Source organism: Lissotriton helveticus, chromosome 10 (genome assembly GCF_964261635.1).
Source record: "Lissotriton helveticus chromosome 10, aLisHel1.1, whole genome shotgun sequence".
NCBI lineage: Eukaryota > Metazoa > Chordata > Amphibia > Caudata > Salamandridae > Lissotriton > Lissotriton helveticus.
In genome coordinates this window covers 33,707,402-33,724,121 of record NC_136071.1, presented here as the reverse complement: position 1 = coordinate 33,724,121, position 16,720 = coordinate 33,707,402, and the positions used below count along the sequence as shown (strand labels likewise).

At 49.7% G+C, this 16,720-nt stretch overlaps 1 protein-coding gene across 4 annotated transcripts in view; it reads right to left on the bottom strand.

Annotated features, from left to right (window-relative positions):
* Positions 1 to 16,720, bottom strand: part of UBA1 (ubiquitin like modifier activating enzyme 1) — a 194,197-nt gene that overhangs the window by 47,433 nt on the left and 130,044 nt on the right. For all 4 annotated transcript variants that reach the window (XM_078664659.1, XM_078664660.1, XM_078664662.1 and 1 more), the window contains exons 13-16: positions 15,520 to 15,600; positions 14,810 to 14,962; positions 14,535 to 14,700; positions 13,676 to 13,872 (exon numbers count right to left, since the gene is read on the bottom strand). In XM_078664659.1, coding sequence (XP_078520785.1) covers positions 13,676 to 13,872; positions 14,535 to 14,700; positions 14,810 to 14,962; positions 15,520 to 15,600 — 597 coding nt within the window. The remainder of the gene's footprint in view (positions 1 to 13,675; positions 13,873 to 14,534; positions 14,701 to 14,809; positions 14,963 to 15,519; positions 15,601 to 16,720) is intronic.

The following is a 16,720-nucleotide window of genomic DNA, read 5'->3' as shown; positions in this document are numbered from 1 at the left end:
TTGAGTGAATCTTTTCCATTTTTCCCCATAGCACTTGCGTGTTCTGGGCCTTCTTGCCTCTCGCAGCACCCGCAGGGTGCTCTCTGGTAGTTTTAGATGTGCGAACTCTAATTCCTCAGGAGCCAGGCTGAGAGGTTGAGGCTCTCCGGCTCTGGGTGTAGAACTTCTCCGTTTTCCATGGAGAGTAGGTCTCTTTTTGAGAACTTGTGGGGGGGGCCCTGCGCCATCTCCATTATCCGAGAGTACCAGGTCTGTCTGGTCCATTGTGGTACCACCAGGATGAGCGTCATGCTGCTCGTCATGCATTTGTTGAGAACCCTAGGGATCAGTGGTATCGGGGGAAAAGCGTAGGCAAATGTTTGACCAGCTTATCCATAGGGCATTCCCCTGTGATAGTGCCTCTTGTTGCCTGGATGCAAAGTATTGGCATTTTGCATTCCGGCGTGTTGCAAACAGGTCTATTGTTGGTTTGCCCTGTAGGAGACTGGGGTCTGTAATCCCATGGCCACGCCAGATGAAAACAAGTTACTTACCTGTAACTTTGGTTCCCCAGTATTGGTAACTTTCATAGATTCCCATGCTTTGTATCATTCCCCGTCGTCGGAATGGGAGCCTCGGTAGTTTAAAAACCATAGAAACAAAAGAGAAACTTAGGCCTAGGCCTCATCTCATTTTGTATCCTATCACCCTCTTTTTGTAAAAAGAGACCAAACTTTTGCCAGGACCAATCAGAGCAGCCTCACCCTCTGGAACCTTCCTGAGAGCTCAGAGCCTCAGATTTTCGTAGCCGTTGTGCAAACCGCCACTAACTCTGTAACCAGGCTGAGCTTTCCCCGGGGAGGCGGGCGGGCGCATGGGAATCTATGAAAGTTACCAATACTGGGGAACCAAAGTTACAGGTAAGTAACTTGTTTTCTTGCCCCAGTATTGGAACTTTCATAGATTCCCATGCTTTGTATCAGAGTAGCTAGCAGTAAATTACGAAGAACACATTTTGTACGTACATGGCATCACATAACCATATAAGCAATACATAAAGCATAGCAAAACAAACAAAATGTGCTCACCAGGCTTCTCAATGAAAAAGATTCCGCAGGACTGCTTGACCAACAGCCGCGTCGTCTCCTCCTGCAGACTCCAGGCAGTAGTGTTTCGTGAAGGTATGAGTACTGCTCCACGTAGCTGCCCTGCATATGTCCTTAATGGCCACTCCTGAAAAGAGAGCCACTGATGACGCCACTGATCTCCTGGAATGTGCCCTGACTCTTCCATCCAGTGGCTTGCCAGCTTCCTGATGACAGAACTGAATCGCACTGGAGATCCAGCGGGAAATGCCACTCTTTGCCAAAGGCAATCCCTTTCGTGGTGCACTGTAGGACACAAACAACTGAGTCGTCTTCCGAAAAGGACGTGTGCGCTCCAAGTAGAACTTTAGGCATCTCTGAACGTCCAAAGAATGGAGCGTGCGTTCCGCAGGCGTAGAAGGGTGCGGAAAGAAAGATTTCAGAATCAAGGGTTCATTTAAGTGAAACTCCGATGGTACCTTCGGTATAAATTTTGGATTGGTCCGAAGGATAAGAACCTCCTTTTTAAATTGCAAAAATGGATGCACTATGGAGAGTGCTTGAAGCTCACTCACTCGTCTCGCTGATGTGAGAGCCACCAGGAGGGCCAGCTTCCAAGACAAGAACTTTAAGTCTGCTTTGTGCACAGGCTCAAACGGAGCCTTCATGAGTTGCGCCAAGACCAGGTTGAGCTGCCACACTGGTGGAGGAGGACGAACTGGAGGATACATCCGGAATAATCCCTTCAAGAATTGTTTGACAACCCTAGAGGACCATAAGGACGGACCCGAAGAATTGCGTCGATACCTCGATATGGCCGCCAGATGTACCTTCACAGATGAATGTGCCAACCCCGACTTAGCCAGAGATAGTAAATATGGCAACAATTGATGGGGTTGGGAAGTGTAAGGATGGAGACCTTGACGTTGACACCACAGGCAGAATCTTTTCCATTTCGCCTTGTAGGTCTTATTGGTACTTGGTGCTCGGGCATGAGCCAGGACCTCCCGGCATTCCTGAGAGAGCATTAGATGACTGAACTCTGTGTTCAGGAGCCACGCTGTCAAGTGGAGTGATGTCGGATCCGGATGGTAAACCTGCCCCTGATTCCTGGACAACAGGGACGAATGGGTTGGAAGTGAATCGGAGGAGCTCGGGAGAGCCTCAGAAGCTCGGTGTACCAGAATTGTCTGGGCCATGCTGGAGCAATTAGAATCATCTTGCAGGGCTCCGCCTTCAATTTCCTGAGGACTCGAGGAATGAGGGGAATTGGAGGAAAAGCGTAAAAGAATGCGCTGTACCAAGCCATCGAAAGAGCGTTCCCCAGGGACCCCTGATGGTGAACTTTGCTTGCGTAGAACCGGCATTTGGCGTTCTCCGGTGAAGCAAAGAGGTCGATGGTTGGTGTCCCCCAGACTGAGAACACCCTGTCCAGAATGGTTTGATTCAACTCCCACTCGTGAGTCACCTCTGTCTGTCGACTCAAGGCATCCGCCTTGACATTGAGAGATCCCGCCAGGTGTTCGGCTTTCAGAGTGATGTTGTTCAGAATCGCAAAATCCCAAATCCGCTGAGCTTCTGCGGACAGAGTCAGCGATTTGGTGCCTCCTTGTTTGTTGACGTAGTGCATGGCCGTCGTATTGTCCGTCCGGACCAGCACTGAATGGTTGCGAACTCTGGGCAGAAAAGCTTGCAAGGCCAACCGAATGGCCTTCAGTTCCAGGAAATTGATATGGCACTGGCGCTGTCTTGGAGTCTAGTGGCCACTGACTTGAAGCTCTCGTAGAACTGCACCCCAGCCCTCCAGTGACGCGTCTGTGGTCAGAATCATGGGTGAAGGTGAACTCCTGAATGACAGACCCTGGGCGATATTGCTTTTTAGAAGCCACCATTTGCTCGCCTGTCTCATCGCTGCTGTCACCACCACCTTGTCGTTGAATGACCCCTCTGCCTGGCGCCATTGCTTGTCTAGCTCCTCCTGCAGAGGACGCATTCGCAGCCTGCAATGTGGTACCAATGGTATGCAGGATGACATCGACCCGAGAAGGGATTTGTATTGGCGGACAGACAGGAATTGTTTGCGGCAGAGTAGTCGAGCCGAAATCATCAACTTTTGTTGTCGTTCCTCCGAGGGACGAGCTGTACATTGCGTGGTGTCCAACACGGATCCCAGGAATCTGGCCGTTCTGGAGGGCAGCAGGACTGACTTGCGTTCGTTCAGCTGAAGGCCCAGGCAACGGAACAAATGGATGCAAGTTGCCACTGCATGAGAAGTTTCCTCGAAAGATGGTGCCTTGACGAGCCAGTCGTCTAAGTAAGGAAAAATTTCTAAGAAAGGCTGCAACCGGCGCCAACACCTTGGTGAACACTCTTGGTGCCGACCGAAGGCCGAACGGAAGCACCTTGAATTGAAAATGGCTCTTTCCCACTGTGAAGCGTAGGTATTGTCTGTGAGCTGGATGTATCGGAATATGGAAATACGCGTCTTCTAAATCCAGCGACGCCAAGTAGTCGCCTGGATTCAAGAGAGGAAGAATTTCCTGGAGAGTGACCATCCTGAAGGAGAGCTTGACGAGATAGGTGTTGAGCTCCCGCAGGTCTAGGATGGGGCGCCAAGTGTCTATCGTCTTCCGCACGAGGAAGAACCTTGAATAGAAACCCCGGCCCCTCTGGGACAGAGGCACCGGTTCTATCGCTCCCTTGAGGAACAGTTGATGGGCTTCGAGGTGGAGTTGTCCCAAATGTCCCGTGCGGATGGTGCCCGGAGCTCTTGTCGGAGGAAGGTCTTGGAACTCCAACACATGGCCACTCTCTACAATTTTGAGGACCCATTGGTCCGATGTTATTGATCTCCAGTTCTCCAGACACAGAGAAATCCTGCCCCCCACTGATGTGACTGGGAGGGAAGGAACAGTAGGTAGAGCCGGAAAGCCGCTATTGACGCTTGGTGTTGTCACGTCCCTGCCGGGTCTGACGGCCCCGCGGCTGATGGCGAGAGAAAGACGCAGATTGTCCCTGGCGCTGATTGGAGTACTGGGGCTTATAGGACTGAGAAGGCTGAGAGGAATATCTCTGTTGGTTCCCTCTGTATGATGTAAATCCTCTGCCTCGTGCGCCCCTAAAGGGGACTTTCCGGTAGGTGAGGGACCCTAAGGCCTTTGCCGTGTCCGTGTCCTTTTTGATATTCTGCAGAGCATCATCCACGTGCTTGCCAAACAGCATGTCCCCATCGAATGGTAGATCCAGGATCCTATTCTGGACCTCCTGGCGAAACCAGGTGGCTCTCAACCAGCCCTGGCGTCGTAGTACTGCCGAGCCAGCCAAGGCTCGAAATGCCGTGGAAGCAATGTCCATTGCACAGTCTATAACCTCAGCAGAAGACTTTTCCCCCTCTATAAGCACCTTCTTGGCTTCCTCCTTTGTGGGTTCTGGTAACTGCTCCACGAAGGGTTCCATGTCGCACCACATCTGTCGGTCGTATCGGCCGAGGATGGCAAGAGCATTTGACGCTCTAACAAGCAAGCTGGCCATTGAGGAAAACCGCTTCCCCACGTTATCTAGGCGTCGACCGTCCTTATCCGGTGGTGTGGTCAAAGGTGTGGACGGGTTCTTGGACTTGCTTTGAGCCGCCTGAGAGATGACTGAATCAGGCTTCGGCTGACCGAGAAGGCAAGCAGGACTGCCGTCCGGAGCCTTATACTTCTTTTCCAGCCGCGGGAGGACTGGAATCACCGTGGCCGGATTTTGCATAATTTTCATCCCTTCCTCCCATACATGTTCAATGATGGGAATAGACTTGACCGATCTCCGGTGTTGTTCCTTAAAGTCATAAAGGAAACATTCCGATTCTTCTCTCGAAATCGGCAATCCAAATCTTTTAGCTGCCCTTTCCATCAGGTGATGAAAACCCCCTATATCCACAGGAGGGGAGATGGACGTGTCACGACCAGCAGCGTCCGGATCTTGTGGCCCACTGTCTCTTTGATCCAAATCCGGGTCTTGCAACGGATCAACCAAGGGATCCACCTGTATCGCCTCCTCATCCGAAGAGGTATCCTGTTGGACATCATGAAAGGGTGCGGGATCCGGAGTGGGGACTCGGACCGCAGGTGCAACCGGTGGTGGCGAGGGGTGTGCCACTGGAAGACTAATAGCCTGCTGCACTTGTGACTGTGTAGGAACTGCAGACTGTCCAGAAGGTTCCGACGGAAACCTTTTCCGATAATCCTGCAGCATCAGCTGCAGGTCAGATATGAGCGAAGAGGGCATGGCTACCATGCCCTGGCCCAAACTCGGAGCATGTCTCTCTTCCCGAACATATGGATACGACTGCTGGCCACCCGCATGTTCGTAACACTCCTCCGTGTCTGTCTCCTGCATCTTGACGTTCAAGTCAGAGGGACTATAGGCAGGACCATAATCATCGTCCTCAACTTCAACTTCCTCCTCCTCAGATTCATCGTCTAGAAGCATAGTAGGAAGATGCGAAGAGACCCGTCGCGGAGAAGTCATCTCCGGTGTAATCTTCATCTTCTGCGTCGAAAAAGGCATCTTTTGCCCCGTCGACGGTCCCGTCGTCGATGGTGTAGCAGTCGTCGACGAAGATGTCAACGGAATGGTCGACGGTACCATCGCTTTCGTCGACGCCGGTCTCGTCGTCGACGGAACCACCGTCGACGGCTTCGTAGACGAACTCGTCGTCATCAACATAGTCGTCGTCGTCGAGGTGGTGGTCGTCGTCGACGTAGTTCTCGTCGACACCGCTGCCGTCGACAGTACCTTGCTTGCCGACGTGGAAGATGTTAGCGCCGACGAACTGGGGACCTTGAATGACGACGAAGTCATCGTGGAGGGCGCTACCGTCGACGAGCCAGTCGACGGAGCCACAGAAACGGCGGGAACTTTAACTGAAGAAACGGTCGACGACGTACCTGGTGTTTTCGTCGTCGACGGGCGCTGTTTCTTTTCCGGCCCAGGTCCTGAAGTGACTGAAGAGTGTGTCACTAGATTTGGCCTTTTTGGACGGAGGGGGAGACAGAGGAACCTCCTTCATGTCCTTTAAAGCTGCACTCACTCCAGCAGCCTGTCCCTGCCTCTCCTTTACACTTCCGTGAGGAGATTGAAGGGGACCAGCCCTTTCAGACGTATCAGATCTTGTGAGGGGCCTGAAGGGAGGGCTGAGATGTAGAAGATCCTGGAGGAGACCTACTCCTCTTCCTCGATCTGTGAGAGGAAGCACAAGACGTGGAATCTTCCTCCTCCGAAGAGAGCACCTCCTTGAGAGTCTTCATTTTTTGAAGCCAGGTTAACAGACGACCTACCCTGTCCCGAAGAGTCTTGTTGGAGAAGGTTCTGCAGATCTTGCACTCTGTGGCCTTGTGGTCAGGATATAAGCAGTAAATACAATTGTCATGCTTATCCTCCACAAAAAGACGTTTTTTCCCACAAGAGGCACAGGCCCTGAACAAGGCCTTCTTCTCCTTGTCAGACATGTTGATCCAGTAGAAACTTGAAGAAATCCAGAAGTAGAATGAAAAGCTGAGCAGAGCTCAGTGGAGACTCCCTAGCACAACGTGCGGTAGAAAAATCTGAGGCTCTGAGCTCTCTCAGGAAGGTTCCAGAGGGTGAGGCTGCTCTGATTGGTCCTGGCAAAAGTTTGGTCTCTTTTTACAAAAAGAGGGTGATAGGATACAAAATGAGATGAGGCCTAGGCCTAAGTTTCTCTTTTGTTTCTATGGTTTTTATACTACCGAGGCTCCCATTCCGACGACGGGGAATGATACAAAGCATGGGAATCTATGAAAGTTCCAATACTGGGGCAATTTTGCTTTTTGCTTCACTGGTTTACGACTTTCCCTGGCTGTGGGCCCGCTAATCAGACCCACAGCCTAGCTGTTCTCTCTCTAAATTACAACCATGTACCTTAGGTGCATTTACCAATTGGTACTGGGCCACCTTATCAGTCCCTGTACAGTATACCTTGGGTATCCAGGGCATAGGTGTACCCAGGGCCTACCAGGGGCTGAAGCATTATGCCACCCCTGGCTGGCCATCTAAATCTGCCACAACTGGCTGCACGACAGCTGGGGCAAGGTGGTGTAAACACCCTTTGCTATAGATATAGTATCCCTATATCTAAACCTAAAATGGACACATATATTCCTATCAGTAACTCCTATGGCAGGCCTTATCAATCCTGAAGGCAGAGCGCTTGGAATTATGTGAGATGGTGCTCTGGGCATGAGCTGAGCCCGTTTGCAGCTTGCGGAACCAAGTCCTAATAGCTGTTCCATGATAACGCTATACCATATACTCTTAAGTGCATTATCTACCTCGCGGTAAAATGCTAACTCTGGTATAACATTATCAAAACATGTCGAGTAAGGTGTCATACGATTTGGAATACTACCCCCTCGCCACTTCTGGCGACGGGGGTAGCATTCCACCCTTCTAGAGGGACACGACATGAATGTAACTGTGAACCCCGGTTAAAGTTAACTCGAGCCTCAGCATCACAAGATGGATGCTGCCACCACAGACAAGTCTGACCTCCTGCTGCTGGGAGTCCTTCCAGCGAGGGAGGCTCAGACAAAGGGTTTCCTGCCTTGGGAGGTGCTAGCACCACCCCAGACAGGATCTTGTGTATTAGGTAGGCCAAGGCTGAAAGGAATGAGACATGCCTGGGGCACACAAGGTGCCCTGTGCATACACCGGTTCCAACCAGTTGCTGGGGCACTCCAGCCCCAGCTCTGGCGGGAAACTGGACAAAGGAAAGGGGGTGTAGCCACCCCCCTTCCTGGTCCCACCCAGGGGAGGGACCTAGTCGTAGTGCAGCCCCCTTTAGCCGGATAAAGGTAGGAGCTGGTCCCATTCCCAGTTAGATTAATCTTGACAACTTCCACGAAGAAACTCTTGACCTTCGACCTCCTGAACCTCAGAAGACTGAAGAATCTCCCCTATGGTCAGGGAGTGACCATCCTGCTTCGCAGGCACCATCAAGCTCCTGTGCGGTTTGCTGTAAGTCCTTCCTTCCAGGAATCCGACGACCCAGCTCAACGAGACCCGGACCCTCCAGACCTCTCTGACCTCTACCCACATCCACAGCACAGCTGGGACCCGTAAGTGCGACGAGCAACGTGGAGACGGCCATCATGACGAAACCTGCACAGCGCTTCCAGCACGACCCCCGAGGGTTCCTCGAGTGAGTGCATTGGGGATTGAGAAGCCCCACACCGACGCAGCTCCTGCACCAAAGACCAGCCCCCCAGCATCCCCGTGATCCGCGTGGGGCCCTTTTGCTTGGTTGCTGCTTTTCCTGTTGTCTGGTCACTTGCCGGCTGGCTAGTGACCTCAGACGACGACCCGAAGAATTCAACACTGCTAGTCTGGTCCCCCAGACTGGCCCTTGCTTCCTTGTGAAAGAGAAGAACCCCGGACCCTCCTGGTCCGCACCAGACGCCATCTTTGTTACACCGCGTGGTTTGCATTAGCCAAGGCCTGTTGTCCAGATCGACGATCCGACACCGCCAACAGCAGCAGACTACGTGGGACAGCTCGTGCCTCCAGCCTGGTCGTGAAGAGCAGCTCCTGGTCCGCGCAGCTACAGAGAGAAGCGACCCCCTCCTTCACCTGAACGCGGCGACAGCTCCTGGTTCTCTCCTGGTTCCAGCACCGTCACTGGCTAGTGACTAAGACTCTGTCCCCCTTCCTTTTCAGGACTTCCTTCTTCCTAGTTCCATCCTTGGAACCACCGGACTCCTCCATCTGGCTGCCTGCCAGCAACTCCTTGTTTCAGGCATCACCGGGATCAACGGAGCAAACCCGACACCACTTCAGCCCTATGCACCCGCAGCCTGTGGGTTAGGTAACTAAAGCTTTTAGGTGCTGAAGTCTGTGTTCACTATCCTAGTGTCCAGGTCCACTGTTTTCCATCCATCCAGCCGGGTTCGTCCGGAATCCGTAACTTTGTAAACTGAAGCATCCATAGACGTTGGCACGCATCCCGCGTGAGAGTTTCCACTCTGCACGTGAGTCCCGTGGGCCTCCTGCTCCGTACTTACCTAGTTCGTAGCGTAGTCCCAGCGATCCTCCAGCCTCTGGATCTCCTTACAGTACTTTCTTTTCTCGCATTCCATTGTTTTGAGTATATGGTTTGTCGTGCCCCTAAGGCACACGTGTAAATATTGTGCGAACTCTTATTTCATTTGTAGTATTGTCATGTGCTTAGCCCTCTGACCTCATAAAGAGTCCAGAGGTGTATGTTAGTTAATAAATATCCTTTTATTTTCATAACAACCTGTGTGGTGTCCTTTCATGTGGTATTCAAGGGGTTATATTGAGGTAAAACAGCTGGCTTCACATGCCATTCAGAGTTTAGCCTAAAGACTGCTTTTGTCCACGCTACTAGGATAGCTGGTCTATAAGGTTGACTTTACAACCAATCACCATAAGGGTTGTTTGGACTGATACAAGGTGATCACTAGAACTAGTGAGCATCATATATCAGGCCAACTTCTCATATGCCCCATCTCCTGAATAGTCTCTGTTTCCTGAATATTGAGTTCCCACTCATGGGACGCTGAAGTCTGCCTGCTGAGCCAATCCGCTTCCACATTGTCCTTCCCTGGCAGGTGTATGGCTAGCAGGTCTAATTTTAGTGGTATAGCCCATCTCCAGATTTCCTGTGCCAAGCTTGACAGAGGGAATGATTGAGTTCCCCCCTGTTTGTTTATGTAAAACATCGTTGTGGTGTTGTCTGTTTGTATTAGCACCTTCTGGTTGTACAGGTGTTTCTGAAAGGCCTTGAGAGCTAGCAACACTGTTTTCAATTCCAGGTAATTGATGTGTCTGACTGCATCTGTAGGGCTCCACAGAACCCTCACTTTGAGCCTGTTAATGTGTGCGCCCCATCCCTTCTGGGATGCGTCTGTGGTGATGGTCACTGTTGGGTCCAGTGGTGTTAGAGGTTTCCCTACTGTTATTCTTTCCTTGGTCCACCACCTTTTTTTTTCCTGCACCCTGTGCGTTACAACCACTAGATCCTCCCAACTTCCTGTATCTTGTGACCATTGCTGTTGCAGCCACTCTTGGAGTGGTCTCATTTGTAGGCGTACATTGGGGACCAAGTGTATGCATGACTCCATCATCCCCAAGATCTTGCTCACAGTCCTCACTGTCAGAGCTCGCCCCTTCTGGTAGTGACGTTTCTCCCTCAGTAGGCTGAGTGTTCTCTTTTCGCTGGGTAACACCCTGCATTGGACGGTGTCGATTTGAGCTCCCAGGAAGATTTTCACTTGCTCTGGTTCCATCGAGCATTTTCCCCAGTGTATGGAGTATCCCAGGCTTGCTAGCGTTCTTGTGACCTGTTCTGCATGATCTTTGCATGTCCTGTAAGAGCTTGCCTTTACGAGCCAGTCGTCGAGGTAGGGGTACACGTGTATCCCCTTTCTTCTTAGATGTGTGGCCACTGCCGCGAGGCATTTGGGGAACACCCTTGGTGCGGACTTTAGGCTGAATGCCAGGGTCGTGAATTGGTAGTGATCCTTGTTCACTGTGAATCTTAGCATGTGCTTGTGCTGCCTGTTCATGGGGATGTGCAGGTACGCATCTTTGAGGTCTATGGTGGACAAGAAGTCCCCGGCCTTTATCTGCGGGATGACCTCTTGTAGGGACGTCATCTTGAATTTTTGAGTCTTTACGTATTTTTTTAGGAACCGTAGGTCCAGGATGGGTCTTAGACTTTCGTCCACTTTTGGCACCAGGAAGTAGTTTGAGTACACTCCCTTGTTCCGTTCTTTGAATGGGACCCGTTCGATGGCCGCTTTGAGGAGGAGTTCTGGAGCTTCCTCTTGGAGTAATCGCAGCTCTCTTCCAGAGTGCTCTCTTTTCTTTGGCTTTCTGTTTGGTGGTCTCTTTTCCAACTCTATACAGTATCCGAACTGCATAATGTTGAGTATCAACTTGTCTGTTATTTTTCTCCACTCCTGGAGAAAAAATCTCAATCTTCCTCCTACTGGCGTCACATGTTCCTTTGTGTCTTGTCCGTGTAGCCCTCTCCTCTTTGTTTTCCCGTGCTCCTCCCCCGGAGGGTTCGAGTGGGAGAGCACCTTTTTCCGTGTGAAGTCACTTAGAGGGGGGTTGTTCACCGCCTCTCCTTCTCTGGCCCCGTCCATTTCCTCTTGATCGAAAGGACTGGCCCCTGCTCTGTAGTTCCAGTTTTGCCTCTGCTGGCCCTGGTGACTCTGGTTGTCACTCTGCTGTCCCTGGTGGAATGCCTGGTGTGATTGACCTGGCTGGTTTCCACCTCTGCCGTTTGGCCTCCGTGTAGGAGTGCCCCATCTCATCCCCCTGAATTGCAGGGCCCCCATGGACCTTGCCGTCTCATTGTCCTTCAGTTGGGTGAGCTTCTCATCAACTGGGGCTCCGAACAGTGTTTCACCGTTGAAGCGTGTGTTCAGGATGTTGTTCTGAACCTCAGCCTTGAAGCCTGAGATCCTGAGCCAGGCTTGCCTTCTCTCTGTGATGCCTATAGCCATCAGTCTGCTGGATGTTTCTGCCCCATCCAAGGCTGTCTTCAGGCACGAGTTAGCGATGCTTTTCCCCTCTTCCACAAGGTGTGATGTCCTCGCACGGTATTGTTCCGGGAGGTGCTTGAGCAATTGGCCCATCTCATCCCAATGCTGGTATTGATGTCTATTCAGGAGGGCGTTGGAGTTCGTCATCCGCCAGTGCGTTGCGGCGTTCCTCTCTATTTTCCTGCCAGTTAGATCCATCCTCCTGCTTTCCTTGTCAGGTGGAGGTCCAGATGTTGTTGGGACGTTTGCCCTTTTTCTGGCCGTTGCAGCGATTATGGAGTCTGCTGTGACGGATCCCTTGATGTAAGCTGGGTCCTGGGAGGAGAATTTGTATTTCTTCTCAGTCCTCGGCGTTACTGATCTGCATGTAGCCGGGTCCTTGAAGGCTTCCTTCCCCTGGTCTGTGATACTCTTTAGCATGGGCAAGAACTGGCTTCTTGTCTGCGTGGGGAGCAATGTCTCCAGCAGGAAATCTGCTTTTGGCTTCTCTTCCAGCTTAACTCCATAAGCTGCTGCCGCCTTCCTGACCACCTCATTGTATGCCCCAATGTCGTCCGGTGGCGAAGGCCTCGAGGGGTATGTCTCCACAGCCTCTTCCGGGTTTTCGGCCTCGATGTCCTGCCATTCCAGGTCTTGGGCCGTCGAGGAACCTGAGCCGTAGCTTGACTGCTGCTCCCCGTAATCGCCTTCTGTGTAGTAGCGGGGATCCTGTAACTTCTCATCTTTTCATCGAAGTCCTTCTTTCTCTGAAGGATGTTCTCCATTTCGGCCTCGAGCCTTCTTTTCTTTCTCCGCATCTCTGCGGCCTGCTCGTCGTCGAGCGTTTCGGCTGCTCTTTTCGGCGGCGTCGTCGAAACTTTCTTCGGCTCCTTTTCCTTCGAAGTCGAAGACCCTTTTTCGGGGGATTGCTTCGATGACCTTTGCTTTTCGCTGGTCTTCGGCCTCCGGGAGTTCTTCTCGAAGGATCCGTTGGTCTCTTTTTCGGAGGATGCAGCTTCGGACGTCGAAGTTTTCGGCGCCGGTGCTCCTTTCGAGGCTCTGGGCTCTGACTTTCGAGAGTCTGCCTCTGGCTTTCGAGACCCTGTGGGTGTTTTCGGGGACGTAGACTCTCCTACCTTGTCAGGCGTTTTCTTATCGGTCACTGCGACCGTGAAGTCATCTGGACCTTCGGCGATGTCCTCGTCGTCAGTGGAGAGGCCCAGTTCGTAAAGCGTCGGGTCCTGGCCCTTGCCCTGCATCGTGTGGCAAGCTGTCCTCTGTCTCTCTCGAACTCTATCGGCTTGAAGACGGAGCAGGCGTTGCAGTCTCTGCTCTCGTGGTCGATGGGCAGGCAGAGGTTGCAGACCGGGTGCTGGTCCTTCTGCGCGAACTTGTAGTGGCAGTTTTTGCAGAATTTAAAGGGTGTCTTGTACATCCCTGCGCTCAGGGGGCCCCCTGTGTGCGCATTCCTCCAAGGAAGTCGAAGATCTCGAAGTCCTTTCCTTTCTTCGTCGTCTCTTCTCCCGATCTTCTCAGGTCTTTACTGTCGAAGAGTTGCTGTATTTCCTCCTTTTCTCCTCCAAAACTTCTGGAGCTTCACGCGACGATCCAGACCCAATTGCAGAAAAAAGAATCTGAAGATGGCGCCCGAGGGTGGTAGCTTCCGCCAGAAGCACGCAGACGTCACCGAAGGTACACCAAATGGTGGGACGTCGACACCCACCTGGGCTACGACCCAAAAAAAAAAAAAAAAAAAGAGAAAAAAAGACTACGATTCTGGACCCAACCACCAGATTGCGGAATATGCACAGCATAGTGAATCCAGAAAGATTCACGCTGCAAAACCATGCATCTTTTTTTCTCACTGCACTACAAGCTCAGAGCATACCTCTTTAACACACTGTACCCACATTATTAAGCAACACCTTCAGGCTGTGGCAGAATAATCCCAGGAACAAACCTCATAATGTGACATGTACGGAGAGTGGCAATTAATTGCATAGATAGAGCCACAGCAGAGAGGCTCTACCCCAATAGAAACATGTGAACGCAGCTCACCTGTAGCGTGTGCTCAATGGCATTGGGGAAGTTCTTCAGAGTGCAGATAGGGATGGATTTCTCTGGAGGGTCCTGGCTGGAGCTGTAGGATTCTGTCAAAAATGGGATCACTACCTGGACATTGCCCTTAGTTCCCAGTGTGCCAGACTCCAGGAGTGGTTTCCGGTAATACACACATCGCCTGTCCATGTACATCCCTGTGCGACAGAGAAGTCGAGATCAATTTCCTTAATAATGGCTACTGAAATCGCAGTTAAAAAAAATAAACAAACAAACAATGGTACTTGTTTGGGCAAAACTAAATCATCACACTCCTAGTCGCTGACAAGTAACTCTCTCCCAATTTACAGGCAACCCCATGAATCTATCCCATAAATACATTGCACTCCAATCTCAATGAGACAGTCCTTTATGCCTTCACTCAATGACATACTTTTATCTTCTTTCTGGCTTGAATTAGGTAAAACCCCACTGCAGCAAACCTCATGAAACACTCAGTCTGATTTCTTCCATAAGTGATCAAACATGCTATTTTTAACAGCAGTGTGCTCCGCTCTCTGCTGGCTAAGGCCTCCAGCACTTCCCACTCCCTTTAGTTCCAAGTAATAGTGCTTCAACTGTGTTACCTCCACAAATTTCTCCCATCACGAGAAAGGTCTTGACATTCAAATATAAGGCTACTGATGACAAATGTATGCAAAGGAAAAGGGCAAAAGCTCTTACTGATAGGAGGCAGAATAGAATGTGTGTATCTGCATATATAAAATCCACTGCTAGTAGGCCTGCTCCACAACAATCCACCTATACTGCTACTGTGGTATGTTGGTGCTTGGAAGAGAATACAGAAGAGTATACATACTGGCATCAACGTTGTCAAGTGCATTAGTGACCCCATCGAGAGACTCAAAGAAATCATCATCATAGATTTTCTCGGTCTCTGGTCCAACGCGGTTCTGATGGCCTGTGATATGAATGGAAGGATTCATCTGCTTTACAGCTGCTGCGGCCGTCTCAGACTTCATTTTCTGTTTATAAAATACGGAAAAATCTAGCATTAGATGCAGACAAAACCAAATAAAACTCAGTGTTCTAGTGACCAGATGAAGTCAGGCAAAATCATGCAGTTGAGCTAACCGTGACATCCCAAGGCCTGAAAAGGAACTGTCGGTTGAGGTTGGACTTCTCAATGGTGTCCATGTCAGTCACTGTAATCTCACCCCCAGCAGCAGCCAGACCAATCATGGCAAAGTTCTTCAGAAGCTCGCAACCAATGGCACCAGCCCCAACCTGTGGATGAGGAAATTGTCAGCATCAATTAAAGAGATGATTGGGGGAGCTTTATAGACACAAATGAATGTTCTGTATACCACCAGGGTACCTAAGTTCATTAAATAATCATGTATAGATGGATAAGAGAATCAGGCTATCCCCACAGCTCCTCAGAGCTAACATTGTTTTAGCCACTAATGTGGTCGCATGAATATTAAACTGTAAGTGCACCATTAAAACTGCAACACGACAATAAGAAAAACAACAAAATAAAAGCATAATTATGTTTATCAGTCAAAGAATTTGTAAAGTCTACAAAAAATATAATAATGGAGCATAATGGAGCGTCCAACAATACAGTACTGTGCAGCACGTCGCTTTACCTCCTACATTGGACAAGTGAGTTATAAAGTCCCTACACAAAGAAGACAGCGAGGCAAGGCAGTTATGCCGGACCTATATTACTGCTTGTGGAACCAAGTTATATTAACACACATTCAATGAAAGAGTATGGTACACGGTGATAGATAACAGCAGGTACCTTTAGCCCCAACAATTCAAATTCACAAACTTACAAGAAAATATTTCTGTTTCCCTAGTTTTTCCTGTATGTCCGATCCAAAAACTGCAATTTGCCCATCATAGCGAGAATTCCTCTGTGAAAGGAAAAAAAATTGTCAATAAGTTAGAAAAGTACTGTGTTTTTTATCCACATCGACCCTTCAAAGGAGATGAAGTGAAAATGGCAGCCTGCACTTGGTAAGAGCCAGCCACATAGATAAGTAAAGAGTGAATTGTACCACCCATGATCACTTGAGATAAAAATCTTCCAGAAAATATTAATTTGTCAATTTTAAATGTGCATAGCAAAAGGCCACATTTTTATTGAGTTATAGAGCGCGCATTGCTGCTTCAGACAGAATGTCTCCACACTAGTATTCTTTCTAAAGAAGTGTATCAAAAGAAAATGTGGGAAACAAAGAAACATTCAACAGTTTTTAACTGTTTTATGAAGGTATTAACTGAACAAAACCAATTACAAATAAAAATGTTGACTTGACAAAATAGCATGTCCAAAAAAGTTATATTGAGAATGAAAGCATTTTTAAGCTACAGTTGTCCCATAAAGCCCAGTATTGACCATTAGTGTATTTTTTTCCCAACTGGTTTATGTGAAGCAACAATCTGAAGCAGCATACTCCGCCACAAGTTTTATAAGAAAAGTTACTTTATCATTTAATCTTTGGCACACTTGAAGTTTTAAACAGCAGCCAAGAAACTGTTGCTGTTTTTTTAATTAGTTTGACTTCAGCGCTGTGAAATCTACCTCATCTTTAGTTTGATCGCTGTAGGAAAGTGCCCCTTTTAGACAAGGCTACCTCCACTTATTGCAGGGTATTTGATGCAAATCTGACTAAAGTGCACTGGGTTCCTGCTAACCAGGTTCCCAGTCCAGGGATCTTTAAAATCAAGAAAACTGTTCAATTGTTCCCCAACTGGCAAGACCATTATCACTTCTGCAAGTCCCCAGTAAATGGTACCCCAGGTATCTAGGGCATAGGTACTGAAGAGTCCATAAAGGCTGCAGCATGTATTATGCCACCTTAAGGAACCGATCACTAAACACACAGACTGCTCATTGTGCAACCAAATGTGAAAACGCCTTATGGCACACACCCGAGCGCCTTACCCACAGACAATGCATGCAATATATGTAAGCCACCACAACAGCAGGACTTACAGTTCTAAGGCAGGGTGAATTGTATTACACGCGAG